The 26,338-nt window shown below is 55.9% G+C and overlaps 1 protein-coding gene across 1 annotated transcript in view; it reads left to right on the top strand.

The window, feature by feature from the left end:
- TSPEAR (thrombospondin type laminin G domain and EAR repeats) overlaps window positions 1-25,108 on the top strand; it is an 82,640-nt gene extending 57,532 nt beyond the window's left edge. The window contains exons 8-11 of the mRNA XM_033231119.1: window positions 2,032-2,261; window positions 15,151-15,338; window positions 19,521-19,622; window positions 22,737-25,108. Of these exons, the coding sequence (XP_033087010.1) occupies window positions 2,032-2,261; window positions 15,151-15,338; window positions 19,521-19,622; window positions 22,737-22,890 (674 nt within the window). The 3' untranslated portion in view covers window positions 22,891-25,108. The remainder of the gene's footprint in view (window positions 1-2,031; window positions 2,262-15,150; window positions 15,339-19,520; window positions 19,623-22,736) is intronic.
- Window positions 25,109-26,338: the final 1,230 nt, after the last annotated feature.

Below are 26,338 nucleotides of genomic sequence, written 5' to 3'. Positions count from 1 at the left end.
CGGACTACCTAACTACTTGACTAGCTGACTGACTGACTACCTCACTTACTAACTACCTAATTGACTGACCAACTACCTGACTGACTACCTGACTACCTTACTTATTGACTGACTGCCTAACTACCTGACTGACTGATGACTGACTACCTGACAATTGACTGACTACCTGACTGATAATTAACTACCTGACTGATTAACTACCTGACTGATGACTGGCTGACTACCTAACTACTGAACTGACTGACTACCTCACTGACTGACTGACTGACGGACTGACTGACCAACTACCTGATTAACAACCTGACTGATGACTGACCGACTGCCTGACTAACCACTGAATTGACTGGCTGACTACCTAATTACTTGACTAACAAACTGACTAACTGACTACCTCACTGACTAACTACCTACCTCACTGACTGGCTGACTGACTGACTGACTACCTGACTATCTGACTGACTGACTAACTACCTGACTATCTGACTGGCTGACTGATGACTACCTGACAACTGACTACCTCACTCACTGACTGACTAACTGATGACTGACTGACTGATGACTATCTGACAACTGACTACCTCACTCACTGACTGACTGATGACTGACTACCTGACTGATTAACTACCTGATGACTGACTACCTAACTGACTGACTTACTATCTCACTGACTTAACTGACTACCTCACTGACTGACTGACTGATGACTGACTGCCTACCTGACTGACTACCGAACTAACTGCCTGGCTGACTGATTACCTTACTAACTACCTGACTGACTACCTGACTACCTGACTTATTAACTACCTGACTGACCAACTACCTGACTGACTGACTGACTGATACAACTGACCGACCACCTCACTGACTACTTCACTGACTAACTACCTGACTGACTAACTGACTGACTGGCTGAATACCTCACTGACTAATTTGCTGGCTAAGTGACTGACTGACTGACTGACTACCTGACTGACTGACCAACTACCTGACTGACTGACAAATTAACCGACTGGCTGACTGACTACCTCACTGACTAACTGGCTGGCTGGCTGGCTGGCTGACTGACTCACTACCCGACTGACTGACCAACTACCTGACTACTTGACTACCTATCTCAGTGACTAACTGATGACTATCTGACTGACCAATTGTAATAACCGACTGACAACTGACTGACTGACTACCTCAATGACTGACTGACTGACTAAGCAGCCTCCCTGCAGGAAAGGTCTGACCAGCACAGGGAGTGCAGATGTTAGGCAGTGGGCCCAGGCCCATGGCAGCGATGCTGGCCTGGTGGCTGGCCTGGCCAGGTGTGCAATGGAGGACAGCTGCCAAGGACATGGGATCTGGATGGCCTCCATGGCCTTGTTTCCTGAGGACAGGCAGCAGTCCCCCCTTGTGCCAGCAGAGACAGTGAGGAGCACCGGCCTGAGAGGCACCAGGACACCTGCTTTCCAGGCCAGGACACTGCCCTGAGTGGCCACCACAAGTACCTGCCATCCTGTAGCTCCAGGAGCCGGCCCGGGTCTGAGGACATCTCCCCACCTGCAGGACCCCCAGACCCAACCCTGCCCAGGCTCCACAGCTCTGCACTCCCCTGAGCCCACAACCCACCCAATGGGGGAGCTCCACAGTGGAGAGGGAGGAGCCTCCAGGCAGAGGTGGCAGTACGTGGGAAGGCCTGGCCTGTGGGGACGCTGGGGAGCCATGGGCGGTTGGGCCAGGACACGGTGGGCCCCACCTCCAGGACACGGGAAAGTCCTGGGGATGTACACCTGTCCCGAGGGTGATGGGGGCCACCAAGCATTTCCACATGGGAATGGCACCTGTGAAGGCCCAGAGGTGGAGTCAGAAAGGGGCCGAAGGTGAGAGGCTCAAGGTAAGAAGGGATGTCCCCAACAGCTGGCCTTGCCCTCGTGGGTCTGCAGTCCTCAGGGCAGGGACTTGGATTGGGCTCTGGCTCCGTCAGGGCTGCCATGGGGCTGTGGAATCTGCCTCCCTGTCCCCAGCACAGTCCTTTGGTTCCAGGCGACAACCACAACATCGACAGCGTCATCTACAAGTGGAACCCGGCAACCCGGCTCTTTGAGGCCAACCAGACCATTGCCACCTCTGGCGCCTACGACTGGGAGTTCTTCAGTGTGGGGCCCTACTCGTTCCTGGTGGTGGCCAACACCTTCAACGGCACCTCCACAAAGGTGCACTCGCACCTCTACATCCGGCTCCTGGGCTCCTTCCAGCTCTTCCAGTCCTTCCCGGTAAGGCCTCCGGCATGAGCCCCGCCTCTCCATCGCTGGCCACTGCGTCTGCCATGTGCACCTGCTGGACAGGTGATGTGGGCTGGGGGTCCACCGAGAGCCAAACCTAGTGCTGTTCTGCACCCGTGACCCCAAAACCCAGGCAGGGCCTGCCTCTCTGGACGGCACAGGCTCTTTGCCCAGCGTCTCAGCCCTTCTTGCCTGGCAGCCTCTGTGTGCCCAGGGACAGTCCAGGCACCCAGAAATGAGGCAGGAGGTGCACCGTGGCTCTGCCCCACCCTGGTGTGGTGTTCTCCATAAAGCAGCCCCCAGGCTCAGAACAGGCCCTTTGTCCCCTCGGAAGCTCCTGCAGTCTAATCCGAGTCTGTATGGGTGTCAAGGCCCTGGCCCGGGGGCAGCTGGGCAGCTTGGCTCTGAGCCAGGCCAATGTGGGGGCCGGGTCGCGGCAGCACGTGGCGTTTCCCTCCAAGCCTCAAGTATCCCTTGGCTGGTTCCACCTCCAGGGGCGGGGACAGTGTGCTGCCTCCTCCCAGCAAGTGTGCCGAGGACTGTGACCGGAGCAGAGGTGCGGGGTACGGGACAGGCGGGGGCGCATCTCCCACCTCGGGCTCAGCCTCTATGTGAGCTGCGGTTCCCCAGAGGGGACAGCTCGATGGCTTTGCAGTGCCGGTGACAGCACTCCCACTGTTTGCTAGAAGCGTGCCTCTCATAAGACATCACCTCCCTCGTGTCCTTCCTGAATCTTCTGTGCCCCCTGACCTGGCGACTCATTCTACTGCAAAAATGTTCTCAGGGCCTTCTGCACCCGAGGCAGTGAGACTAACCCAGGCCACTCTTGCCACACGAACTGCCCCCATGCCACGTCCCAGTGAGGCTGGTACAGGGGCAGAGCCATAGCGGATGCTGATGCCCAGACCCCTCGCCCCCATCAGGGAGTCTGGAAACACAGTGACAGCAGTCAGGCCTTGCCAAGCTACCCCTGCATTAGCCAAGAGGCTGTGCATGTGGTGGGTGGGGCTTTACGGCTGAAATGATTGAAGGCATTCTGGAACATTCCATACATTCCATACATAACATTCCATACATCCATCTCATTAGGGCAAGCCTGCAGGGAGCACATGGGAATGAGCTTCCAAACAGAAGGGAGGAAAATGGAGTTCAGCAATCACAGGTTCCTGGAGCCCCTCCACCCGGCAGGAGTGAGAGCAGCTTAGGAAACCGGGAGTGTGACCACCTTGAGAAGCCCGCAGAGGCCGGACCAGGAGCCGCGGCTCACAGGGACCACCCACCCACACGTGTTAATGCACACAGAGAATTGCACTGGGGCTCCCGCGTGCTCAGCCCACGGGCAGGCTGCGGCACAGCGTCATCCAGGTGGTCACCGCCCCACCCTTCGGGCGCGCATGATCCAGTGGGGAAGGGCAGTTTTACATGGATGTTCAAGGCACGAGGAGAGCAGCCATCAGCGAGCACACCCCCGACTTTTCCAGGCCTCACCAGGTGGAAGTGAGGGCTGGGAAAGTGGGAAAGTACCTGCAGGGCAGCAGGGCTGGGAGTAGGCAGCAGGGTCACCATCCAGAGCCACAGGCTGCAAGTGAAACGTGAAGCCTGCCCTCGTGGGGTTGACAGGGCTGCATGGTAATGACTGGTCGGTGGCTGGGAGGGAGTGAGCCATTGGGAGGCTGCTGTGGCCGCCCAGATGAGCTGCAGGTACCCAGGTGAGGAGCCAGCAGTGCCAGAAGGAACATACCTCGAGCTCGCTAGTGCTGTGGATGGAACAGGTGAGCGTGCCTGGGATCCGGGAAGAGGCAAGATGAGCCTTCTGGCACCGGGGCAGAGTGAGGCTCAGTGCACTAGGTTGGGGGTGAGCCAGATTCCTTCCAGCCACTGGCCTTGGTAACAGCCTCAGGAGGTAGGTGGTGGCAGCAGCTCACACTGGCTGAACCTCGACTCTGTAGAGCGCCTGTGCCAAGAGCTCTGCCCACATCCTCCCACGTCACCCTCACAGCACCTTGAGAGGGGCTTGCTGCCACTCACTGGTCTCCGTTACCCACAAGGACACAGAGACTTAGAGCAGTGGAGGGCTTTGCCCGTGGCAGAACTGGGATCAAGCCAAGCAATGCGGCCTGTCACTTGGTTTGATGTGGCACAGGACAGAGCTGAGCACAAGTTCCTTGTCTTACTGGTCCCTGCGCAGTCCTCTCACCACAACATGCATGCTGCTAAGACTCTGCAAAACTACAAGGGTGTCCTGGGCTGGTGGCCACGTGCTGGTGTGCAGACAGCTGACCTGAAGAAGGGTTCAGGAGCCTTCAGTCATGGGTTAGCGTGGCCACAGGGCTCAGCAGGGACGGCCCCTCTGACCAGTAGTCATTGACCTGGAGTCAGACTAGGCTGGTGAGGTTTGAGATGTGAAAGCAGCTGCAAGCTGGGGCCAAGACCATGATATGGGCTGGAAATTGGGATTCCCAAGGAGGCCTCGACACGTGGGTACAGTGGCTAAAAAGGCAAATGGTGGGCTGGGCACAGTGGCTCACGCCTGTAATCCCAACACTTTGGGAGCCCAAGGAGGGCAGATCACGAGGTCAGGTGATCAAGACCATCCTGGCTAACACGGTGAAACCCTGTCTCTACTAAAAATACAAAAAAATTAGCTGGGCGTGGTGGCGAGTGACTGTAGTCCCAGCTACTCGCGAGGCTGAGGCAGGAGAATGGCGTGAACCTGGGAGGTGGAGCTTGCAGTGAGCCGCGATCACGCCACTGCACTCCAGCCTGGGCAACAGAGTGAGACTCCATCTCAAAAAAAAGAAAAAAAAAGGCAAATGGTGACATCGAGCAGCAAAGAAAGGGTGGCTTGTGTACCTGGGTGCAGCTGCAGAGCACAGGTGATCTGGCGGACAGCAGTTCCCGTGGAAACACCCGGGGCTCCACACCAGTCACGTGTCATTGGGATCACACTGGTGCCCTAACATGAATGTGCGCCCTGCTGGCTCCAGGCTCACACATGCAGAGCCCCAGCACATTGCAGCATGTTCAAGGAGCTTTGCCAGAACCACGAAGGGATTTGAAACGTTATCACACAAGGAACAATTGCAGGACTTGAGGCTTTATCCTGAAAGAAGGCATAGGCAGTCACTTCCAAGCATCTAACGGATGAGCTGGGGAAGGGGGAGCGGGCCTCCGGGGGTCTTGAGAGCAGAGTCGCGCACCCCGGATGGAAAGGCACCACAAGTGACTTTCTCATCAACTAGGCAAGGTCTCCTAACAGCTGTTGAGCCACGGAGAGGCTGCTGTCCTGGGGGCCCTGCATTCTAAATCACAAAGTGAGGTGACATGAGAAAGGATCCCTGCAGTGGGTTGGGGAGTGCATTTTGGAGATTATCATCCTAGATCTACCAACACCATAATCCTAAAGCTCCTGTGATAACACCAAGTCCAATTCACAGCGTCTTCTTAATGATACTTCACCAAGGGGCTTAGGTGCCCCAGAGCGTACCTGGCCAGCTGCGCATGTCACCTATGCCGTCCTCTCCAGCTAAGGGTCCCTGGATGTTTGACAAAAATCCTGAAAACTGCAGGAGTCAGGCTAAAGAAAATAAAGACAGGCTGAAAGAAACTGAGCTAGCTCTAGAAACAGAAAGGAATTTTTTAAAGTTACAATTGTCTTCAGAAGTATTCAAGAAGATACTGCACTTACGAAATAAAAAATGCTACTAATGAGACAGAGAGCTTGGACATTAAAAACGCAATTGCTGGCATTAAAAGAAGACATTCATTAACATGACTGAAATATAAAGTAAAGAGAATCTTCTAGAATGTAGAATGAAAAGAGACAGAATCAACCCCGGAGAGTCTGTATCTGGCTAACCAAAGTTCTAGAAAAAAAAGAAGAGGGTGAAGAAAGTGATGGAATTGTCGGAGAAAGCCTTGAAGAAAACCTCCCAGATCTCATCAGACTGAAGGGGCGCTGAGATCAAGGAGGGCGAGAGCAAAGGAAAGTTACCTTCCAAGCACACAGGAGCCGCGGCAGCCTGGGATTTCCCACTGGCAGTCCTGGATATCAGGAGGTAGGATGGCTCAGTGTTCCGAAGGCGAGTGATGTACACAGTGCCCCCGCAGGACAGGGCCGCTGGCCGCTGCCGTGCACAGCTCCCACATGTCCGTGGCTTCCTGCCACATTGGGTTAGTTCTCATACCAAGTCAGACATGGTTTGGCTGTCCTGTCTGGGCTACCCCTTGGAGCACACACAGTGGGAAGCAGCAGGAAGGGGCTGACCTGATTCTGTGCTCACAACTCATTGGCCAGGGCCAGTCACATGACCCAGCCTAGCTGGACCTGGGCTCATTTGTCCTCACAGCTCATTGGCTAGTGCTGGTCATATGACCCAACTTAGGTGGGCCTGTGCTCGCATGTCCTCACAGCTCATTGGCTAGTGCTGGTCATATGACCCAGCCTAGGTGGGCCTGTGCTTGCGTGTCCTCACAGCTCATTGGCTAGTGCCAGTCACATGACCCAGCCTAGCTCGCCCTGTGCTCATGTGTGCTCACAGCTCATTGGCTAGTGCCGGTTATATTACCCAGTCTGGCTGTCAGTCTGAGACATGTGGGAGCCCTGGACGAGGCGGTGTCCCTGGGGTGCACCAGCAAGCCCGGGTACTCAACCAGATGCAGGAAATCAGAACTAAAGTGGTGGCTCCACCCAAAGATGACCATAAGGAAAGTTCTGGAATGAGAACTGGTGTGTGTCCTAGAGAGAAGCCAGCCCAGATGGTCTGGGGTCAGCGAGGGCATAAGAGAGGGTTGGGGGGCTGTGGAGCCCACGGAGCACAAAGTGTATCCAGGGATGGCGCGCTGAAGGAGTGACAGAAACACAGGCTGCAGGAGATGAGGAAGGCAGAGACACGGGGTCGGGCCAGGACGATCTTCCTCTGCAGCAGCCGCTGCGGTGGGACGGGACTGACAGCCCCAGGGAGCAGCATCGAGGGGCTCTTGGGATGGGAAGATGGGAGAGCTGGGAGCGTTGTCGCCTGCAGAGCTGGTGTGTTTTCTTCCTCTGGGAAGGAGGGAAGGAGGGGAGGGCCAGACCCGGGAGGGGACAACTAGAAACTTGTTGAAAAGCAGCATACACAGATCACAGGTCCAAGTACGAAGCAGGTGAACCCGTGCTGTGATTTTAAGCATGAAAGGAGAATGTTTGCCTGGCATGGGGGACTGCCCCAGGGATGGCATGGCAGTCGGTCGTCTTGACGGAAATTGCCTGGGTGGGTGGTGCCATAGCCCGGCCCCTGGCTCTGGGGGCTAACATTACCGTCAGGTCAGGACCACACGAAGCTGATCATGATGTGTCACTCAGAGAATCGCCCCATGGCCAAACCCAGGGGAATCTGTCTAGGTCCAAAGCTGGGCACGGATGTTGGTGTTTATTAGTGGAAGTACAACCCAGGCTACTTGGGGGAGCGGAGAGAGGGGCAGGAGGGCAGAGGCCCTGCATCTCCATTCCACACCCTACACTGTGGGTGAAGAGGCAAGGCCAGAAGCCTCCCACCAGGAATCAGAGGAGCCCCCAGCAGCACCCACTGAGGGAGACAGTCGCCACAGACCCTAAGCAGGAGCAGCTCTGCCTTCGGGTGCCCAGACCAGGTGCAGGCAGGCAGCCTAGTGTTCCCAGATAAACAAGACCTGGCAGCCCTGGCCCCCGCCCTGCGTGTGGAGCCTGGCTCCCTTCACTCCTGACAGCCTCATTCTGGAAGCCCTGCAATTCCTGCTGATGGTAGCCTTCCTCGTCTTCCTGTTTTGGAAAGCCTTGTGGAGATTTCTGGAAGGTGGTCTGTGACTGCACATCCTCAGCTGGTGGGCGATTCCACCTCACACCCATCTCACAGGTGTGGAAACTGAGGCTCAGGTTCGGGAACCTGGCCACAAACACACGGCGGTAAGCGGCTGAGCCAGGGCATCCACAGGTGTGTCCCTGCGTCCATGTGAGTCCCCTCCTCCGTGCCTGCCCCGTGGGGATGGAGCCTGCAGCCTGGTTCGGGCCGTGACAGGAGTGCCTGGAACACCTCACACCATGGTGGGGTCTCAACCCTTCACTCATGGGGCCCATCCGTTTGATGGACTACCTGCTCTTCATGACATGACGTCGGGACTGGATTCTGAGCTTTGTTGATCTTTGTGTGTTCTGGAAGGCAGTCGGGAGGTGTTGGTGGAATGTGGTTACTGAAAAACACAGGGCTTCTGTCGCGGGTGAGGTGGTGGAGGTGGCAGCCCAGCCCAGAAGATGGCCAGTTTACATTTTCAGGCCGCATGTGAAGGGCAGCTTTGATCTGCACGAAGGACTGGAGCAGTGTCCTGGAGACACACGGGCATCCTCAGAAGGGGGCCAGCAGCGAAGGGGCAGAAATGGAACCACCTGAGCCAAGGGGAGGGTCTGGGCTAGCGACCCGGGGAGAAGTCCCAAGGGGTGGGTGACACCTGCCTGAAGCAAACATCAGAGAAGAGCAGGGGCCGGAGCAGGACCACAGCGGACAGAAGGAAGCATGGCTGCAGCTCCCCCAAACAGACCAGAACTCCAGGAATGGGGACCTGGTTGCTGGGGGCACCGCCATGGCCCAGGTCCTGCACGCGCCACAGGAGGGCCCTGGGCAGGCGCTGGGACCACGCTTCCTCTCCACCCGGCCTGAGCCTCATTTTCACAACTCAGTAATTCCTCAAAACTCACAAAGTCCACTTTCATGTTTTGCCAACATTTTTCACATTGTGTTGAAATCCTTTTAGGTCCTAGAGATGTCTTAATTTGTTTACTGTTTGGTTTGAGTTTTGCAATGTCTTTCATGAACGTGAGCTTTGAAGCGGGTGAAGTCGACATGCTTTGAAAGTGCGTGTGTGCCGTAGAGAGGCGCCGTTTCTGGAGGGGTCTGCGGGGGTGTGGGGTGCAGGTGGGGTTAGAGGAGCTGTGCACACAGAGCTCACTTTCTCCCAGAAACACAGGGTGGGCGTTCCCAGGGCACTGCAGGTTAAGTGCAGTGCTCCAAAGGAATGGTCGGTGGGCATGGCAGGACTTTGCAACCCAAAGGCAGGTATGAGTGAGGAGCTGGCTGCCCACCTGGGGAAGGCAGTTTGATGTCCCATTCTTCCGCCTGCCCTCAAAGTCTTTCTGCCCATCCCACCAGGAATTCTAGAACTTTCTTCCAGGTGGGAGAGACCAAGCCTCCAATGACTGGGCCTTCCCAGCTTGGACCAAAGGAGGAGTGAGTTCTGACCCTAGAAGTCTAGGCACAGGGTCCTGCTCCCTGAGCTGATGGAGTGGGGCCTGCGGTCACGGTCACCAAATGTGGCCTCCAAAATAGGTTTGGCTTCTGAGTGAGTTTGCTGCAGACCTCAGAAGGTGTTGCAGCTTCCAAAGCTTGGTGGTTCTGTGATCGTAGCTGTCGGCTTGTGGGGTCCTCACAAGGACAGCAGCAACCACCATGTTAGCAGGGACCCCTCGTCACAGCTGGGCCCCCAACTTGGTGCCACACACTTCCTGAGGGTCCCGCCCATGGCTCCTCAACACACATGTACATGCACACTCAGGCACACGTGTGTGTACTCGCCTCCATGGTGATCGAAGGGCAAGAGGTGCTGTGGGGCAAGGACGCAGTAGGGGCCACTCTGGGAACAGGCCCCCAGCAGGCAGCCGTGTGGTGGTTAGAAAAACAGGCAGGAGCCCCTAAGCACCCTCATGAGACCTGGCTGTGTCTCTCTGAGTCTCCATCTGCACATCTGTCAAGGGGCTGGCATGAAGGGGCCCCTCCCAGTGGTCAGCACTGCCCAGGACAGCCTGACGGGGCTGGGCAGAACCTGGGTGGGAGGGCTCCGGGAAGGTGGCAACTGTGCCCTGTGACTTCTGTCTTCTCTGTGACGCAGGAGCTGGCAGTGGCCTAGGCAGCTTGGAGAAGGTGCCAGGCTTGCGGGTTCTGCAGGGACGAGAAGAGCACAGACGGGCACCCAAGAGTTGGCTGGGGAGTGCGTTGAGCCCAGGTCCCTCAGGGGAGTGACCTGTCATCCAGTAGCGCTGCCCCCCCACGGCTGCCCAGGATGCTAGTCCAGCCTTAGCTGGCTACCCTTGGAGAGGATGCCAGTACGCCCCCCACCAGGGCCTGTTAGGGAACTGCCTTCTCCTGGCGGCTGGGGAGGGAGCCCCAGGGGTGCATCCTGCCTCCCTCCCCTCCCCTGGCACTCCCAGACTGCAGAGGCATCCTCTTTCTTTGCCCCATCAAAGCCGGAACCCAAGGGCCTCTTTGCCCAGCGACTAATCCACTGATTACCGGGTGCCCACCCGCCCTCGAGGGAGCTGTTGGGGGCTCCAGGTGCTCCTGGCTGCCAAGTCCCGGAAGCACCATCATCCCAGCAAGATGCTCCTGAGCTGCCAGGCACCGTGCCAGGGCAGCAGGGCCAGGCTCTGGGGAATTCCACTGGAGGGAGGGCGGGAAGGGCCTGCCCAGCCCAGCAGGTGCCTGGCCGCTTGGCTCCCGTGCCAGCCGGGGTTTGGCAGGGCCTTTGATGTGAAGATTCTTTTTCTCTCCTCTATGAGTCCCTAATGTGCTTAGAATCTGGGAGTGGCCTGACAGTGGGTCCCACGCTGCACACCCTCTGCTTGGGTTGGCACAGCCCCTGGGGGGCACCTCTTCACTTCTGAATGGGAGAAGGCCCCAGCTTCAGCAGAGGGACAGGTTCACTCCAACCTGGAAAGGGCTTCTGACTGCCTGGCGTAGGGAGGAGGGGCTGTGGACAGCCAATGACAATGACTGCCCTGCTGTGGACTCAGCCAGCTAAATGCTGAGAGCAGGAGCCGGTGACACCCCGTGGGGTTCTCTGCCAGCCTCCAGCCAGTTTCAGATAAACTAATTTTTCTTTTTGCCAAAGTATGTCTCAAGTATTACATAGGATACATGCAGACTAAAGAATTATTCGTTGTCTGAAACTTAGATTGAACAGGGACCCTGGGTTTGCTAAATCAGATGCAGACCCTGGCTGGGTGCAGCGAGCAGAAGGGTGACTTGAGCAGCCTCCCAGCCTCCCCTGGCTGCCGCCGCCCCCAGCCTGTCTGGCCCTGCACTCCAGCAAGGACTCTGCTTTGTAGCGGCAGCCAGGCAGGTGGCCACGCAGCGCCGACTCCCGCCACTGCCATGTCCTGGACAGACCTCCACACCCACCCCCACAGCTGACACGTGCTTGTGCTGGAATAAATACACACCCCCCCCCGGCTCCAACCAAGATTCAACTCAAGGCTTGTTCCCTGCCACCCCATGAAACGTGGGCACAGTCCCTGCCCTGGAGGCTGCAGTGCTGCAGGTCCCACCAGACCAGACTGCCCATCTTGGGCATTCCCAACCCAGAGTCTCCACCAGCCTCGGGGCTGTGGCCAGAGCTCTGCCACCTCCATCCCACGCTCCTGCCACCTGCCCCTCCCCAGGGCTCACACAGCAGCCCGTGTGCCACCCAACCCTAGGGATGTACCGAGTTCTCTGAGGGGTCTCCAGAAGCCCCTGTCTCCAAGGACCCCACCCTTCTTTACCCTCTTGGGAGTGGGACCCACCCCACCCCACCCCACCCCCACAGCACTTGGCTCACCTCTGTCCTGACACCTTCCTAGCTCCTGTGGGTCTCAGAGCTGTCCACATACATCTGACCTCCTCGCTCTGCTCAAAAGCCTCCTCTGGCTCCCCAGTGACCTTTGGCTGGAAGCCTGACTGCTTTCCACAGCACCCAGGCCCTGTAGGCCTGCCCCAGCCCCTGTTCCGCACTCTGTGTGCACCCAGTCCTCCTGGCTCCCTCAGTCCTGTGTCTGTCCTGCAGTTCCTTCTGCCTGGATACCCTTCCCTGCTTCCTGCCGCCAACTCCCCTGTCCTTCTTCCATGCCTTTGGGCCCTCGTCCTCTGTGCCCCCAAGGCCCCAGACAGCCCCTCCATGGCTCCCCATCTGCAGCAGCCCCTGTTCCAGGGCTTTTTTGGGCAGGGAGGGCACCTCACTCATCCCTGAGATGCAATGCCCAGCTCAGCCCCAGCTTGTAGTAAGCCATCTCCACACAGTGCTCAGCCAGCCAGCTCGGGGTCTCCCAGCACCCTGGGCTGCTACAGGGCAAGCACTCCCGGGCTTTCCCTGAGAGGGAGTTTCAGGCTCTTCTGGCCCCAGCAGTCCATCAGGATCTGCCTCAACACAGGTGAACATCAGCAAGTAGCTGAGAAGTGGGGGGCTCCACTGGAAGGACGCCCAGGGCCGGAAGCATGTCTCTTCAGTCTCCCCAGCAATGTGGGGAGAGCTATGCCGGGTGGGTGCACGTGTGTGTAGATGAGGTCATGCAGGCGGGTGCATGTGTGTGCCTGCAGGGATGTGCCTATGTACAGGCATGTGTGCAAGGATACACATATGCACATGTGCACACATACTGTACACATGTACACACATGCATGTACATGGTTGCGTGTGTATATACATGTGTGTATGTGTACATGTGTATCTATACATGAGCAGGCCTGTGTATCTGCATGTGTATCCACATGTGCACGGGCGTGCATGTAAAAATGTAAGCATATGTGCCTGTGTGTGTGCGTTTGTGTGTGTGTGCATACACAGTGCACATCCATGTTTGTGTGTATGTATGCATACATGCAGGTGTGCAGGTATGGGCCTGTGTGTGCCGGTGTGTGCATGCGTGTGCGTGCAGGTGTGTGCAGACACTTGTACAGATGAGTACAAACATGAGGATTGCCCACTCAGTTGGTTTCCACAGCACAGGTGTGGGAGGAGCCCAGGGTTTAACAGTCTGATTACTGTTTCCCTTCTGCTAAGTCAGAGAACTGGCCTGTGTGTAACACTCCCACCCGCCCACCTGTGAGGCAAAGTCCAGATGATGCTGAAGGTCCCACCGGCCCAGAGTGTCTCAGAGTCCCCTTGAAAGACATGGGGTGGCCTTGGACAGCTGTTCTCCAGCAGATAGAATAGTCACATCTCGTGGAGCCGCAGGAGGGGAGGGCGCGCTGACCCAGGAAAGCCTCAGCCAGCCCCTGGCCCCGCCCCCCGCCCGGGGTTCAGCGCTGCCAGGTGTCCTAGTCCCCTGTCCTTGGCTAGTGAGTCTTGGTCTCTTAGCTTAAGCTCACCCATGTGCGCTCCTCTGACCGGCTGTGGATCTGCCTTGGGACCTTGCCTGGTGCCCACGGAGCTGCGTCCTCACCTGTGGCGCCCTCCCCTGCAGCACCGCGCCCTCCCCTGCAGCACCGCGCCCTCCGGCACCTCGCCCTTCCCTGCAGCGCCGCGCCCTCCCCTGCAGCCCAGGCTCTCCGGGGTCGGGCGGGCAACGGCGCCCCCTGCTGGGAGTGGAGAACGCACGTTGACGTTGGGCCCAGAGTTTTCTCTTTCCTGCAGCACCTGAGCCGGCCGGGCAGGCGCCGGAAAGTCAGGGGGACCAGAAGACGCCTGGGCAGCCCTGTTCTGAACATACAAACAAGGGAGGCTGCCTGACCTACTGCGGAGGGCAGGTCACAGCAGACCCGGGAGCGTCTGAGCTGGGCCCTTGCCAGTTGATTTGGGCAAATAGAAAACGTCCCAGTGGTTGCTGTCACGGTAGGCTCTTAGAGCTGCCTCGCACCTGGCCCAGGTGGCGCACGATGTCCCTCAGGCAGAAGGCTCTCTGGACGGGGGTTAGTCAGGAAGAGACGCAGCCCCGCAGCATGACTGGCTCTGTCCTCAGCCATGACTGCCTGGGACCGTGTGCAGGGATGCCCGGCCTGTGAGGACACTGTCCCCAGGGAAGCAGCTTGCCCCTTCCCCGTGCAGCCCCACCACCTTTATCCCCAGTGTGCTGGCATAAGTTTCCGCCTTGCGGGCCCCACATGCAGACAGGCTCCTGCAGCTCAAGGATGGTGGCAGAGGTGCCTGCAGTTGGGCCTCCATGTGCAGCCCCAGACCTGTTGCCTCTTGAGGGTGGTAAGTGATTTGTGGAGGAATGGCAAGCACAGGAATCCAGAGATGGCTTCTGTCCACAGAGCCAGAGGAAGGCCTCAGCCAAACTGCAAGGCCAGGGAAAGCTGTAAGAGAAAACTGGAGGGTTGCTTCAGTGTCTGAGACTGGGACTAGAGGGATCAGGGTGGGCTTCCCGGAAGAGGTGAAACAGCAGGTGGTGCTCGCAGGACACACAGCACTGGGGCCTGGAGTAGGCGGAGGCATGGATTGCTGAGAAGCAAGTCACACAGATGGTTGCTGTGGATGGGTGGGAGTGGGCACAGCTGGCACTAATATTCAGGAAGAGAGTGGTGGCCAAGGAGGCTGCCAGCAGGAGTGCCACATCTGGCACCTGCAGCTCAGCGGGCACTGGGCTGTGCCAAGATCCCATATCCTGCCAAGTGGCAGCCCTGAGGACAGCCAGGGAGAGTGCTGCTCACCCACACCTCTGCACCCACTCACCCACACCTCTGTGCCCGCTCACCCACACCTCTGCACCCACTCACCCACAACCTATGTGCCCGCTCACCCACACCTCTGTACAGCTCACCCACACCTCTGCGCCCGCTCACCCACACCTCTGCACCCACTCACCCACACCTCTGCACCGCTCACCCACACCTCTGCACCCACTCACCCACAACCTGTGTGCCCGCTCACCCACACCTCTGCACCGCTCACCCACACCTCTGCACCCACTCACCCACAACCTCTGTGTCCGCTCACACCTCTGCGCCCGCTCACCCACACCTCTGCACCCGCTCACCCACACCTCTGCGCCCGCTCACCCACACCTCTGCGCTTGCTCTCCCACACCTCTGCGCCCGCTCACCCACACCTCTGCGTCCGCTCTCCCACACCTCTGCACCCGCCCTCCCACACCTCTGCACCCGCTCTCCTTTGGTCCTAGACATTCGGTGCTGCGGACTGGGAGGTCTTCCACATCGGGGAGAGGATCTTCCTCGCTGTGGCGAACAGTCACAGCTACGATGTGGAGATGCAAGTCCAGAATGATTCCTACGTCATCAACTCAGTCATCTACGAGCTGAACGTGACCGCGCAGGCCTTTGTCAAGTTCCAGGACATCCTCACCTGCAGGTATGTGTCACCGCAGGCTGGTGGGAGGGTGGGCTGACCTCTGGGAGGCCCACCAGGTCGGAATCCCCGTTAGGCTCATCCTCACCACCCTTCCCGTGGAAAGACTGGCCTGGGGAAGTCAGTGCTGCCCTGAGTCACAGGTTTGGTTCCCAGAGCCGGGCGCTGTGTGCAGAGTTCTGCCTCTTCACACCCGTCACCTCCTTTCATCTGGGCAGTGGAGGCAGGAGGGGGCTTCATGCCCATCGTGTGGAGGGACAGCCGAGGCCCCACGGGGACAGGTGCGAGGTGCAGGCTTCAAGTGCCCACAGCCTGCTGGTGCCAGCTGCCAGCAGACACGATTACTCCCTTCCCTGATGTTGCACCCTCCCCGACACTGGGACACAGAGACTGGCGTGTCGAGACAGACGTGCGACCCAGGGAACGTGGAGGGTGGGTCTGTGTGTACAAGAAAGTGATGGTTCCAGACTGACACGCTCTGCGGGACCACAGGAGGTTTCGTGGGCACCACATTTTGGACAGCGGGCACTGAGAATCTGTAACCGTCCTGACCAGCATGGGGCTTCCTCTGGGGTGGGATTCAGAAATCTGTGAATAAACCTGCAATCGAATCTGTATTACTCAGATCCCAGAGCCAAGGGCCATGGGTCAAGCTTGGAGCTGGAATCCGGCCCGTGCCCGCCCTGGGATGGAGCCGGCGGCTTTCCCAGGTTTCCTTGGGTTTCATGCACGCCTATGTCATTTGGTAACAATTCACCTACCCCTCCTGGGCACTGGGCTCTAATCTCAGCTTGAGAGACACAACGACGCATACCTTCAGACCCTTCAAGGAGAAAAGTCTCCAAGATGAACTGCTCTGTGGAAAGGGCTGGGTGAGGTGCAGCGAAATCTCATGACCCAAGTACGGAGGAGCGAGCCCAGCTGCTGTGTGCTGCTTAGCTGTGCGCACCCATGGAAGTGCAGAGAAGACTCTGGAAGGGAGTGCCTCACTGTCAGCAGTCACCCCAGGACCAGGCGGGCTGCAGGGGTGTGCAGGCAGGCCAGGAAGGACTTTCCCTATTTGCACTGTTACTTCTGAACTGCTGATTTTACAAAGGACGACAATGTTAACTTACTCGTATCTTACTTATTTTATTTTTAAAAATTAAAAAAAAGAACTCTCAGAATAAAGAAAAAGAGCCAGCAGCGGTGCCTGCCGGGGGCACTGGGGATTCTGGGATGAGTGGGTTCTGTGGCCCCTGCGTGGCCTGGCAGCCATGGCAGGAGAAACAGGCACTGGGCGGCGGTGGCAGTTGTGTATCCCCAGCATGAATCCACCCCATCCAATGTCGACGCCGAGAACAAAACATAGATGAGGCTTTTTAGAACAACGTTTAGAATAAGACAAGTTGGAGAATGAACTGTGATTAAAAATTAGTCGTGGAGACGATGCCAATCTAGAAACGGATGAGGCAGACACCTCAGTATTTGAAAGCTGCGAGAGCGGACGGGACGCAGCTACACACTTGTGACTTATGGCTGTGTCACCACTGGACAGTGGTGTGGACAGTTTATGAACTAAATTATGAAACACAGAAAGTACTTACTAATTAATTAAGGTAATGTTTAATAATTACCATCAAAACAGCACACAAAGGTCAAACTCCTAGCCCTTCTACCCAGAATGCGGAATTCCCTGCACTTCTGGGAGACGTGATGTGGCCTCACCAAGTCCAAAACCCTTTCCAGGGTGCTGAGGGGTTTCATGGCTTCTGTGTGTAACCTTGGCTCTGACTGCCTTCAAACGGTCTGCTGTGTTTGCTTTCTACAATTCAATGGTTCTGTTAAATCCACAAATACGTGCAGCCATGGCTGCAGTCACTTCTGGAACATTCTCCTCCCCTCAGAAGGAGCCCCCACACCCTTTGCCCACCCCTCCCTCCCCACCGGGCACCCCCGGGCCCACTTCCTGTCTCTGCGATGTCCTGTTCTGGACATGGCACAGAAGCGGAATTGCAGAGCTGTGGCCTCTGTGCCTGGCTTTTTCTCGCAGCACCGTGTCCTCCAGGTTGGTGGTGTGGCCACGTGGGTCCGAGCGTCCCCCTTCTCGTGGCTGAGTCACACTCCATCCACCCATTTGTCCGATGGGCATTTGCCAGAGGGCGTGATTCTGAAGAATAACATCTGTCCTACAGCGAGTGTGACCCAGGGCTGCTTTGGAGGCAGAATCAGGCACTAGATGCCTTATTTTGTGGTGAAACCGAAGCAGGCTTCTGATGTGAGCCTTGGAGCAGCCAGACAGGATCTTCCACCACTGGCACATCCAGCATGGCCGCTTGTCTTCCTCAGGTCTGGGTTTTAGAGCTCAGATCTGATTGAGGAGTAACTGACTCGGAGCCTGCGGCCGTGCCTCCAGACCAGAGCATGTGATCACAGGCGTCCTCATCCTCCTCCCAGAGAGCTGGCACGAGCTCCATGGGAACCAAATCATAACCCGCCATTAATGGAGGTGGCTCCAGATGTCACCCTGACTGACCGAAGGAGTGAGGAGCCCAACACCCCATGGACTCTGCCCGCCCTTCCTGTCGCTGGACAGCTGCATGATCCCTCCCTCTCCCAGGGTCCTGTCTGAGCTCCTGCTTTAGGCTGGCCCCTAACTGCCTGCAGGGAAGCACTGGGATGAGGCCCCTCTGCTGTCTGAACTGGCCACAACCCTGAGGCTGCTGCACGCAGAGGCACTGGCCTGGCCTGCATGTCAGTAAGATGCTTGCATGTGCATGGCTTCGACCTCCATTTCCTCATCTCGAGACGGGCTGACGCTGACACTCCAGCAGGTGGGCTCCTGGCGGGGAAAGGTTCCAGGGGAGCCGCTTGTCAGACCCCACAAACTGAGCTGTCCCCAAGCACAGATGCACCGTTTGCAAATTCAGGCAAGACTCCTGTCTAAGACAGGACACAGCAAATTTGTTTGCAACAAGAAACAGCTTCCGCTTGCAGGAGAATATCTGTGAACCAGCAGGTCCTGCAGGCCCCTCCTAGAGTGACCTCACGGCTGCTGACCTCACAGCTGAGGACACAGTGCTGAGAGAAGAAGCCAGACACAGAGGCACAGCACTGTGATTCCATTTCTGCGCAGTGTCCAGAGTGGGAAACCAAGCTCCTGCCTCCAGCAGGTGCCAGGAGCCTAAGACTTCTTCTCTGATTGATTCAACCTCTTAAAAGTGTATTTTGTACCCCAGTGGTCATAGCATTATTCACAGTAGCCACACGGAGGAAATTCCCCAAGTGTCCGTCAGCTGATGGATAAACACAATGTGTCCATTCACACAGAGGAGCATTACTCGGCCTTAAAAAGGAAGGAGATTCTGACACGCACCACAACACGGAGGAACCTTGAGTCACTAGAGTCTCAGCTAAGGCACAAAAGGACAAATACCGTGAGATTCCATTTATATGAGGTCCCTAGAGTGGTCAAATTCATAAAGACAGAAAGTGGCGTGGTGGGTGCCTGGGCTGGGGAGGGGGGTGGGGGGCGATGTTTGCTGGGTGCAGAGCCTCAGTTTTGCAGGATGAAAGCGTTCTGGAGGTGGATGGTGGTGGCGGCCACACAGCAGTGTGAATGTGCTTAATGCCCCTGATCTGTGCACTTAAAGATGGTTGAGGTGGGAAATGTTATGTTATATATATTTTACCACAATTTAAAATTTGAGGCTAGACATGGTGGCTCATACCTGTAATCCCAGCACTTTGGGAGGCCGAAGTGGGCCTGATTTGAGGTCAGGAGTTCAAGACCAGCCTGGCCAACATGGTGAAACCCCATGTCTACTAAAAATACAAAACTTAGCCAGGTGTGGTGCCGCACACTTGTAATCCCAGCTACTGGGGAGGCTGAGGCAGGAGAATCGCTTGAATCTGGGAGGTGGAGGTTGCTGTGAGCTGAGATCTCACCACTGCACTCCAGCCTGGGTGACAGAGTGAGACTCCATCTCAAAAATAAATAAAATAAAATAAAATTTGACATGTTTTTTAAGCAAACAACTAATTTACATTTTCCTGGAATAGACCAACACATATGTGACTGTGAGAAAGTCATTCCCCACTTTGGCCCCGGCTCCTCCTCTGTGAATTTTGGAGGTGGCTTCAGGCCAACTCCCCAGTTCCGGCGACGTCTGTTGTGTTCTAACATCCGCCCACTTGTTCCCGCAGTGCTCTGGACTGGGAGTTTTTCTCGGTGGGAGAAGATTACTTCCTGGTCGTCGCTAACTCCTTTGATGGGCGCACCTTCTCGGTGAACAGTATTATTTACAGGTAATGAGCTGCCAAGGCCAGCTTCCTCCCAGTGCCTTGCTTCCCCTTGGGGGCTCACCTTCTCTCGCAGGTGCCACTGGCTCACAGCGAGTCCCAAGTGAGGTGTCATTTCCCGAGACTGGCTGGGCCCAGTGGACAGCCCGTTGCTGGCTGCACCTGTGTGGGGTCTGAGCGGCCCCTGCCCAGGTGTAGCCACGACGCACCAGTGCTGGCGCTTCTGCTTTTGGATCCCGGCAGGGATGTGGTGTGTGGACATCCTAATGTGGGAGTCGTTGATATTTAATTTTTAGCTCATAGACACCATGGTGTTCTCAACACATTTATTTCTAGGAGTTTTCCAAGTATTGTACGTTTAACGAATGGGGTTGTCTTTTTTTTTTTTTAATTTTCATTTGCAGCTGCTCATAACAATCATTTTTTGTGTCTAGCCACCAAACCAAACTGTCAGTTCTAATAGCTTTTCTTAAAAAGATTCTCAGGGGACTTAGGAATATAATTACCTCTGAGAATAAAGAACATTTCCCCTTGATTTCTAGTGTTCTAATTGATTAGTTAGCTTGCTTCCCTAGATAAAGCTTCCAGAACAATTCTGGATGGCGGCAGAAGCGGCAGCTGTCCTGCCTTACTCTAATTTAACAAGCACATCCGAGCATGGCTGTTCGATGGGCTGTGGGCCGTCCGGGTCAGGGCTGGGGTCTCTGGCATCTGTGAGTGCGTGATGCGGTCCGTTACGTTTACTGCTGATGTCATGATTTATAGTGAGAGATCTCCTCGCATTCTTAGACTCGATGCCGCTTGGTGATGATGCAGAATTATTTAATAAGCCACTGGCTTCCAATTGCCTATCTTTAAGCTTTTAGCATCTATAATAGGAAATGAGATTGCTCAGTGGTTTTCTTTCGGGGACTTAACTTTATCCAGTTTAAAATGAAGCCTAACGGTAAACACACACTGCAGGGCTTTCTAATTGCACCTGTGGACTCTGCAGGGCTTTCTGACTGCACCTGTGGACTGGAATAGTCTGAAGAATAGGATTTTTCTCTCATTTCTGACAGCTGGGTTAAATTCGGTTATAAAACCATCTGGGCCTGGTAACTTTTTAATAATATCTCCTTTTTATTTATTTATTTTTTGGTGGGTAATAGGGTCTCACTCTGTAGCCCAGGCTGAAGTTTTGTGGCATAACCTCGGCTCATTGCAGGCTGAAGTTCCCAAGCTCAAGCAATCCTCGCACCTCAGCCTCTCTACTAGCTGGGACCACAGGCATGGGCCACCATGCCTGGCTAATTTTTTTTCTTTTTTTGAGATGGAGTCTCGCTTTGTCACCCAGGCTGGAGTGTAGTGGTGCAGTCTTGGCTCACTGCAACTCCGCCTCCTAGGTTCACGCCATTCTCCTGCCTCAGCCTCCCCAGTAGCTGAGACTACAGGTGCCCGCCACCACGCCGGCTACATTTTTGTATTTTTAGTAGAGATAGGGTTTCACCGTGTTAGCCAGGATGGTCTCAATCTCCTGACCTTGTGATCTGCCCGTCTCAGCCTCCCAAAGTACTGAGATTACAGGTGTGAGCCACCCCGCCTGGCCATAAATACTATATTTGAAGGCAATAAGAAAAGAATGGGCTTTACTTGATAATTCCATATGATTCGGGAGATTAGCTTCATGTAATGTGGAAGAAAAAAAGCTTACTCCACTTCACATTGTACACAAAAATAAATGTTAAATGGATTAAAAGTCCAAATGTGAAAAAGAAGAAAAGCTAAGGGCAGTTGCATAACCTCAGGGTTCTATGGAGAAGACAAGCCTGGAAGGAAAGGCACTGGGTCTGACCACCTGCATTAAAAGCTTTCTGTGGAAATAGACATCCCATTCAAAAGCAAAAGACAAACTCTTTGCCACACATACAACAGAAAACGAACCCTTACAAACTAATAAGAGATGTGTTTTTAAATTTGGAAAAATGGACAAACGATATGAATAGGAATTGGCCGGGCGCGGTGGCTCACACCTGTAATCCCAGCACTTTGGGAGGTGAAGGCAGGTGGATCATGAGGTCAGGAGATCGAGACCATCCTGGCTAACACAGTGAAACCCTCTCTACTAAAAATACAAAAAATTAGCCGGGCGTGGTGGCGGGCGCCTGTAGTCCCAGCTACTCGGGGAGGCTGAAGCAGGAGAATCGCGGGAACCTGGGAGGTGGAGCTTACAGTGAGCCAAGATAGCTCCGCTGCACTCCAGCCTGGGAGACAGAGCGAGACTGTCTCAAAAAAAAGATATGAATAGGAATTTTTAGAAGGAAAGATGAACAGTGTGAATAAACATTGTAAGTGATTTGTCCTCAAAGCAAAACCCTGACAGGTTCTCCCCCATTTGTTTGGAGGCATTTTAAAGATGGGCAGTGGAGTGGGTGGGGAATCCTGGGGGATCCCACCCTGCTCTTTCCCATGAGAACAGGAGCCACCACGGCTTCTCCAGAAAGCGGTCTGGAAGAATTTATTTTCATACTTTGATATTTAATATTTAACTAAATTTAAACAACTCGTGCTCTTTGATGTCGGCGCCCTGCCTTGGGGACTCCACGCCTCGAAAATGGAAGCCCCTGGGATAAACGAGTCCTTTTGAAGGCAAACCCTGGCGACCAGTGGCTACCCAGAGCGAGAATGAGGGCCTGGGGCAGCCCCTGATGAGGGGCTGCAGAGCAGCGGGCAGAGAGCTGGGCTCCTGTGTCTGAGGACAGAGGGGCTCCCGCCTGCGTGGTGGCCTGCGTTTGTTTGAGGGGGCCCTGGGGAAAGTCACGTACCTCACGATTGAGGCCGACCCTCAGAACTACACTTTTGGGGGTCCCTGGGGGCAGGATCTTGGGTGGATAGGAGGTAGTGCTGGGATCTTGGCGAGATCTGGAATCTTTCCTCTTCTGGGCCTCAGCCTCCTGCTTTGCGAGGTGAGAAGGCCCTCGTGGCCTAGAATCAATCTCTCCACGCTGTGCCAGTGGGGGATGGAAGAGGCTTGGATGTGACCCAGAGCTGCTGGGTCCCTGACAGCGCAGGTGGGAGCCCAGGAAGAAGAGCCACCCCGCAGAGCCCAGGCTGACCTGGCTGCCGCTGTCTGTCCCGCAGGTGGCAGGGCTACGAGGGCTTCGTGGCAGTGCACAGCCTCCCCACCGTCGGCTGCAGGGACTGGGAGGCCTTCAGCACCACGGCCGGCGCCTACCTCATCTACTCCAGCGCCAAGGAGCCCCTCTCCAGGGTCCTGCGGCTGAGGACGCGCTGAGGCCGCGGCTGTCCAGGAGCAACTGGGGTGGCCAGGCGGGGCGGGACCCCAGCACCTCCCCCCAAGTGGCCCTGGACGTCCAGGTGGGCCGAGCCTAGGGCAGCCCAGGCCTGGGCATCAGGCAGGGTGCAGGTGGAGCCATCTGCAGCCCTAGTTGGGGCAGGGACATCCATCCACCTCTGGGTCCTTCTGAGCCACAGCCCCAGTGACGGTCTGGGTCTTACAGGTGGAGGCCCAGAGCCCCTGCCAGCACTCGCTCATCTGAGTGTCAAGCAGGGATTTCGCTCTCAAGGAACCGTTTCTATAAATTTTTACCTCAAACAACAGGACCTCGGCTTGTGTCCCCGCTCTTGCAGTGTGCACCCAGCCGCCTGAGCAGGCGTGGTGCCGTCCCACCATTGCCGCCACCTATTTATTGTGTTTTATCTGAACAGAACTGTATTTATATTGCTCTTTACAAAAGCACGGGTGCTCGTCTCTCGGCAGTGGGTGGGCACAGCCCCTCACCACGGACACCTCCCCGTACAGGGGACACTTCCCCATACAGGGAGAGGCGTCCCTCCCAGCCTCAGTTTACCCATAAATGCACTGGGATGACGTCAGAAATCACAAGCCTGGGCATGGCCTGGGTCGCACCCCCTCCCCACAGCCCCACCCACAGGGACCTCAGCTTCTGGACCCAGGATTTTTCCCTATTCAGCAGCATTTTAAGCACATGTCGTCCAGCTGACTGGGACTCAGGCTGCGTGCCTCCGTCTGCCTGTGTGCTGGCTGTCCTAACGCCCTGGGACATCCTCTGCCGGCCCTCCTGTGGTCATCTCGTCTCTGCAGCCAGGAGAGCTGCTTGTCCATCTGTCACAGGCGGCAAGGATGAGAGGGGTTGATGGGTGCAAGGCCCCGGGGCTCCTCCCTCTTAATCTATGTGGATGCCAGAGAAACCCCTCCCCCATGAGAAGAGGTTCGGATAGCAGCCTCCAGGGCCATGCAGCCCAGACCAGACCTGTCAGGGTCTTTCAGGAACTGTACTCCCGTTTCTGGGACACCAGTCAGAACAGCAGCGATCCTGAGAGGGTTTACAATTTGCTTTTTCTGCCAATCAGAACTGTGGACAAAACTTCCTGTTTTCTACACCACAGCTGTCTGTTCACCTTCAGCTCAGAGAGAACTCCTGACCTTTCATAATGAAATGGAAGCCTCCCCTTGTCTGGCAAATAATAAACTCAGTGTCTACTTTACCCAGCTTTGGGATCTTCGTGTTTTCCCTGGGCTCGCTGTTTTCCACCCATCACTGTGGCCAGTGTAGAGACACTCCCCTCGGGGGCAGTCTCCGAGAGCCTCCTTCCCCTCTGTCCGGCCAGCAAGACTTTCCCAAGCATCCTGAGAGCCTCCTTCCCCTCTGTCCGGCCAGCAAGACTTTCCCAAGCATCCTGAGAGCCTCCTTCCCCTCTGTCCGGCCAGCAAGGCTTTCCCAAGCATCCTGAGAGCCTCTTTCCCCTCTGTCCGGCCAGCAAGGCTTTCCCAAGCATCCTGAGAGCCTCTTTCCCCTCTGTCCAGCCAGCAAGACTTTCCCAAGCGTCCTGAGAGCCTCCTTCCCCTCTGTCTGGCCAGCAAGGCTTTCCCAAGCATCCTGAGAGCCTCTTTCCCCTCTGTCCAGCCAGCAAGACTTTCCCAAGCGTCCTGAGAGCCTCCTTCCCCTCTGTCCGGCCAGCAAGGCTTTCCCAAGCATCCTGGGCAGGGGGTCGGACCCTGCTTTCCACCAAGTCATTCAGGGGCTCCTGATCACACACGATTGGCCTCACTGGGTCAGCACTTGTGAAAGGAAGATAAAAACTTGAGACCACAATTCACTCAACCAAGAAGAAAAAGTCAAGCTGCAAGCTGAGTCCTGCAAGAAGCTGCCTTTCCCTTTGCCCCTAAGCAGACAGCGACAGACGAGAGGGTCAGCATCTCCACCAGTGACTGCTCTGTGTGCACCTTACCTCATGGAAAGTACCGATTTACTGAGCACGAGATAAACAGGTAACTGACCGTTCCCACCTGCTCCTTTTCTCCTGCAGCGTGGGGCAATCAGTCATGTGACCACACCCTCCTCCCTCTGCCCCCTCCAGCCAGCTTTTGCCCTTGACTGAAGGCCTCAACATCATCTTGGGAGAGACGCACAGACCTGTCTCCTGGGTGCGTCCTTAGCCTTGGCAAATAAACTTCTCCGTTGATTGAGGCCTGTCTCGGGTACGTTTTTGGTTTGCAGACTCATCCATGTGCTTTTCCAGCTGGGCCTTGCTCTTCTCTTGTTTGGCTGAGTAATTTGTTTCTGTTTATGTGAGGCTGATGGTGCCGCAGCTGTTCCAACTCCCATCCCTCAGCCAGATCCCTTCATTCCCCAAACTGTTCTAGATTTGGCTTTATTTTGGAAATCAGAACCTGGCTTGAGTAGCTGGAAATCTAAGAACTTCTGGGTATGTTACTAAACACTCAGGATTTGGAGCGCAAAACTGAAAGTGGGTGAACCGGGTCTCAGTCAACTTTGAGGGTTGTGATGCCAAGGCTGAGGATCTGCCCGGGAGAAAGCGACACCAGTCACAGCGGGACCTGTGCCCGGCCTTTTCCAGAGAGCGTTTTGAGGTGCTGAGTATTTAAAAGAGGAAGAGAGGAGAGGGCAGGAGGGGAAGGGGAGAGAGAAAAGCGTGGGTAGGCAATGAGGCGAGTGGTCAGGTTCCTGCGAGGCTTTCGTTAGCACTTGCTGAGTGCACATTACAAGTGAAAGGGTGGGGTGGGGGAACAGCCCTTTATGTGCTCACCTGGCGCTCAGCAAACCTGCATCTTCCATCAGGCAGAGGGGACACAGAGCAGAAGGAAAAGCCAAGCCTGAGTTTGTCTCGAGCGTTTAACCAGAAGTCATGGCTGGAGGCACAAAAGCCCCTCCTTGCCTATGTAATTTTGTTCCTTCACTGCTTTAAACAAGCAAGAGGTGGTTTATATTCCTTTAGCGGCTGGTGGTGTTGACTTTGTGTTCCTGCACAAAAATAAAAGCAAGTCCGAGTCTTGCTTTTGTCCCACACTCGTGAGGATCAGCTGTTCATCGACACTGCCAGGGTGCAGGAGGCCCCTGGGGAGATACACGGCCGGCCGTCTTGCAAGCTGTCTGTTCGGAAACGGACTGGTTCTCCTGAAAGGCAGGTTTTTGCATGGCGCCGTTTCCAAGTTTTCCCTTTCCCTTTGGAATAGTGAGTTTGGCATCTCAGGATTCTGTTTTCCTTTCCCAGGAGGGAGCAGCTCCAGACGTGGGCTGGCCGCTGTCCTTCCATGCCCCCTCTCGGATGGAATCAGTGGGTCTTGTGCCCCTGGCCACCTCCGCAGTCTTCCCCTGGGCTTGGGAAGAGTGCTTTTCTGTCTATTAGCCATGATTTCAAGCCAACGCTGGAAAAGCTCTGATTCCCTGGATCGTGGG

This window comes from Trachypithecus francoisi, unplaced genomic scaffold (assembly GCF_009764315.1).
Source record: "Trachypithecus francoisi isolate TF-2019V2 unplaced genomic scaffold, Tfra_2.0 Contig00090, whole genome shotgun sequence".
NCBI classification, from domain to species: Eukaryota; Metazoa; Chordata; class Mammalia; order Primates; family Cercopithecidae; genus Trachypithecus; species Trachypithecus francoisi.
The sequence above is the reverse complement of the archived record's forward strand: the minus strand, read 5'-3'. Positions and strand labels throughout refer to the sequence as shown.